The following is a 4,024-nucleotide window of genomic DNA, read 5'->3' on the forward strand; positions in this document are numbered from 1 at the left end:
GTGGGCAAAAGCACAAACAGCTTGAGCTGTCGTTCCTCTATTAGAGCACAAAGAGTATCTAGACACCTTGTAAGTGTTTTAAAATGGGGTTTTTTGTCCACCATTAGTTCAAAGGTTAGAACAAAAGTTTTGTTCTAGAATGTATTCTATTATAGAATTGGGGGTCCACCTAAGGAGGGTGCTCTCAAATCACTACAAGAAAACAAATGATATCATATGCCAAGTATGTATGTCTCCCACACATGTGAAGGGCAGGCAAAGGAAGGCGATCAAGGGCACTCCACAATGCTTTGGCGATGCGACGGACATACCCATGCGAAACAACTTGATGTCATATCATTATTTTGCACAAGTTAGGAGGACCCCAGCTTGAACTAGAAAGAGTCCTCCCTCCCCGCCCCTCACCAACACCCCCTACTCGCACACCTACACACGTCCATCTACAAGCGGTACAAGCACTCGTGGCCGATGCTGACAGTAGGCAGAAGAGGATTTCTCAAGGGAAGCGAACGCGAGCAGGCAGCTGAGGTGGGCCGAAAGCACGTGCGAACTTGAAAAGCCAACATGTAAGTGTTTGAAATGGGGTGTGAGTCGAGAAAAAAATGCTCTAGGGTAGGAATGTAATGTTCTTTAGAAAGGGGGGGGACCTACAAATCACTAGATGCCAAGTGTGAAAGCAAGGAGGATGTCTCCCACACATGTGGAGGGCAGGCGAGAGAGGGCGGCCGAGGGAGCTCCCCAATGCATGAGGTTTGGGCGATGCCACCCACGTAACCATTCTCCTTGTCTTTGCATCTAAGCTTCCAAATATTACCTCTCGTGCTCCTCCCCTTCATTGCTTTCATCCCTCGAACAACAACCTCCTCCTCCCCTCCATAGCTCGCTCCTCTCTTCATTCCTTGCTCTCCTTCTCTCTCTCTAGTTATCATGGCCGCCTCCGCCTCTGCCCTCCCCTCCTCCCTCTCCGTCTCCTCCCCCTCCCTCCCCCTGGTACGTTGCCTACCTTCCCTTCCTTGCTTTTCTTACAGCTCTTTCCCATGTTGCTTGTTGCTTTGTGTGGATTGCTTACTTGGCCCGCATGCATCCCCTTGCACTACCCCACCACCTGGATCACGCTTCCTTTCTGCTTAGAGAGAGCTTCTTTTATGTGGGTTGTTTCACGTGAAGGTCACATAAATCCCGCTGGACTCTCACCAGTTTCACTGAACATCCCTGGGTGCATGAGCATTAATTTTCCAGATCGATTTGTTGCAAGAATGTTCCACATGTTGCTTACTGCATGCATTCTCATCAGTTTCGATCTCGGTCCGATCTCACTTTCTGCATAGTCTCCTAGATACAGCCTATTTTAAAGTTATATTCTTGTTGTGAGTTCTCACGCTTTGAACTTGCATGGACTCCTTCAATCGTGCTTTCTCAGAATATTGCTAGGTACAGCGGATTGCGGGCCTGTCCAATGCCTAAGCTAAGCGTAAGAGGGCTAGTCCTTCGTTCTCAGTCCAGCAGCCGACCTCTCAAGGTTTCCTGCCAGGTATGGAGTTCGCCTAGCCCGCTTTATGATTACTTCCAGCAGTCATCGAAATAGGGTACTTCATAAGAAAAAGGGCCACAAGAGCACTTTACAAGAAGGAAGGGCTCTTTTTCCTTTCATTTCAGCATAACATTAAGACCAAGGGCCCTTTTCTTCCTTGCCCACCTGTAGTAGAGGTGCGCTTTTCCTTGTATCTTCTTGATTTTTGTTGATTGTCTTATGCAGACTACGCTGGAAAAGATCCAAGATATCATTGCAACTCAGCTGTCCGTCGATCGTGCGACCGTACTGCCAGAGACTAAGTTCTCTGAGCTGGGCGCCGATTCCCTCGACACGGTAGCGTCTGAATATCTTATCTCGAGCTTAGTAGAACATGTCTGAATTAATCATCGAGTAACGGATGTTGAAAGCGCGGCAAACTTTCTCGTCTCACCCTACTCTTTTACCATGCATACAGGTGGAAATCGTCATGTCATTGGAAGAGAAATTTGGGGTTTCAATCGATGAACAAGCCGCAGAGAACATCTCGACGGTGCAGCAAGTCTCTGATTTGATTGAAAAGCAGACGGTAGCCTCTTAAACAGAACGGGAATCTCGCTACTGGCGGTTTGAGCAAGGAGCTCTCATGGGAAAGAAGAGATTGTCTTGATGGCGGGTTGGAAAACGTATTTGCTCTGCTCCCGTCACTCTCCAATTTTGGTAATAATTGAAACTTTGATATATATCATCGATTTGTATTCCACTTTTTACAATCCAAGTCTGATGAACAAAGAAAAGAGTATCATTTTCAAGACTCTACAATATAACTTTACTTTTGTGGCAAGAGTCCATGACTTGTTCCAACATACAACAAAGCAATACACACCTATCCAAGTAGCCTACAAGTAGGCATTTCATAGCCCTCTCTTTATTTTTCTCCATGTAGGCGTATTTAGCCTCAAGTTTCCTTTTGGCCCCAAGAGAAAGGGAGAAGTAAGAGAGGTAGAACTTCAAGGAGTTAATATTAGCTCTACCTTCCAATAAAAGGCTTATCTAGGTAACATGCATGTTACCATCCAACTAACATGGATACTAACATGCATCATATGGTTAAAGCAAGAGGAGTGTCACCAATTGCATGCCCGATTCAAGGTAGAGATTCGACAACATTAGAAGTTCTTCCATCATCCAAGCCAAGGCATATCTTGCCTAGTATTTTTTCTAGCCCATCCAAGTAAATTTAGAAAAACCCAATATACATCATACCAAGGCATATCTTACTTGGTATCTTTACTAGACTAGGAAAGAAAACATCCCAAATCCACAACCATTTCCTTTACAAGCTGTGTAAACAACCTCGATCTAATTAGAAGTTTGAATTACTTGGGTAGGAAGGTTTTGATTTTAGAAGGTTGAAATTTAATGGAAGGAAACCTTAACTCAAGTCTTAACGAGACTCTATGTAGGTAGAAGGAAAAACGTGGGGTAAAGGGTGCACAAAATGGATGCACCGAGTTAAAATAATCGACATCAATGTAGGTAGAAGGAACAACCTTGGGTAAAGGGAACACTCAAGTGGATTGATTATTTCCTTGAATAATGATAATGAGTTCTTATATAAAGCTCTAAGGATTCCTCAATGAAAAAAACAGAACAAGGGGATGTTTTTATATAGAGCTCAAGGGGATGTTTTTATATAGAGCTTCAAGGGTTCCAAAATTGGATGACCCTTCCAAAAATATCCTAAATAACATAGCTTACCTTGATTTTTCCTCTTGTCATTGGAGATTTCTAGATAGCTTTCTCTAAGGTCTTTCCCGTTTACCAATCTTCATAAAAATGAAGGTCAATCTCTAAGAGCAAGCACATAACTTATATTTAAACTTTTATGTTTTTTGCATAATTGTTTACCCTATTTAGTATGTATACATGTTGTAGCTTTGAATTTAAAAATGCCATCCGGACATGTGCATATCATAATTATATTATATAAATATTTTTTAATTTAACTTCCTCTTGTCCATAAATGGTTCGGAGCCACGAGGGTCCAATTATCTTGGAAATGAAACAAATTTTGATAATTGGAAATGAAACAAACTTTGTCTTCTAGCACACTAAGTTGGAGCCCATTGATTCAAAATGAAACAAACTTTCTTTTGTAACATACTAAGTTGGAGCCCATTGATTTGGTGATAATGTCTTTTTGAACATTCCACAAACTTGTAGCGTTTATACTAAAAGTATTACATGCCATTGCATTAACTTGTAGCGTTTATACTAAAATTATTAGATGTCATTGCATAAATACCAAATTATATCCATGCAATTGATAGATTTGTTGAGACAAACCTTCTAGACCTTATTTGTAGTTGAACAAAGAATAATTGTAAACTCTCTAAACATGGGGTGATCAATTTCATGACAAGAAGTCCACGACGGTTTGCTTCTTTTGTGCATAGCATACTTTTGCAATTCATTATCTTAAATTACCACATATCTAGATAAAATATGTTA

General features: G+C 41.7%; 1 protein-coding gene across 1 annotated transcript; it reads left to right on the forward strand.

The window, feature by feature from the left end:
* Window positions 1-870: 870 nt before the first annotated feature.
* On the forward strand, window positions 871-2,178 carry LOC147882038 (uncharacterized). Its single transcript, XM_087402123.1, has 4 exons — window positions 871-990; window positions 1,421-1,531; window positions 1,757-1,867; window positions 1,989-2,178. The coding sequence occupies exons 1-4, from the start codon at window positions 928-930 to the stop codon at window positions 2,109-2,111; spliced, it is 408 nt and encodes a 135-aa protein (XP_087258249.1). The 5' UTR covers window positions 871-927; the 3' UTR covers window positions 2,112-2,178.
* The last annotated feature ends 1,846 nt before the right edge of the window (window positions 2,179-4,024 follow it).

This window comes from Dipteris shenzhenensis, chromosome 30 (assembly GCF_047967505.1).
Source record: "Dipteris shenzhenensis isolate YYH24624 ecotype China chromosome 30, Dip_SZ_1.0, whole genome shotgun sequence".
Taxonomy (NCBI): Eukaryota; Viridiplantae; Streptophyta; class Polypodiopsida; order Gleicheniales; family Dipteridaceae; genus Dipteris; species Dipteris shenzhenensis.

What these genes read in the sequence shown, in the direction of transcription:
- LOC147882038 (XM_087402123.1), top strand. Translation starts at nt 928, where the DNA reads ATGGCCGCCTCCGCCTCTGCCCTCCCCTCCTCCCTCTCCGTCTCCTCC. An exon ending in CCTCCCCCTCCCTCCCCCTG is followed by an intron (nt 991 to 1,420) that starts GTACGTTGCCTA and finishes GTGCTTTCTCAG; the next exon opens with AATATTGCTAGGTACAGCGG. An exon ending in CTCTCAAGGTTTCCTGCCAG is followed by an intron (nt 1,532 to 1,756) that starts GTATGGAGTTCG and finishes TGTCTTATGCAG; the next exon opens with ACTACGCTGGAAAAGATCCA.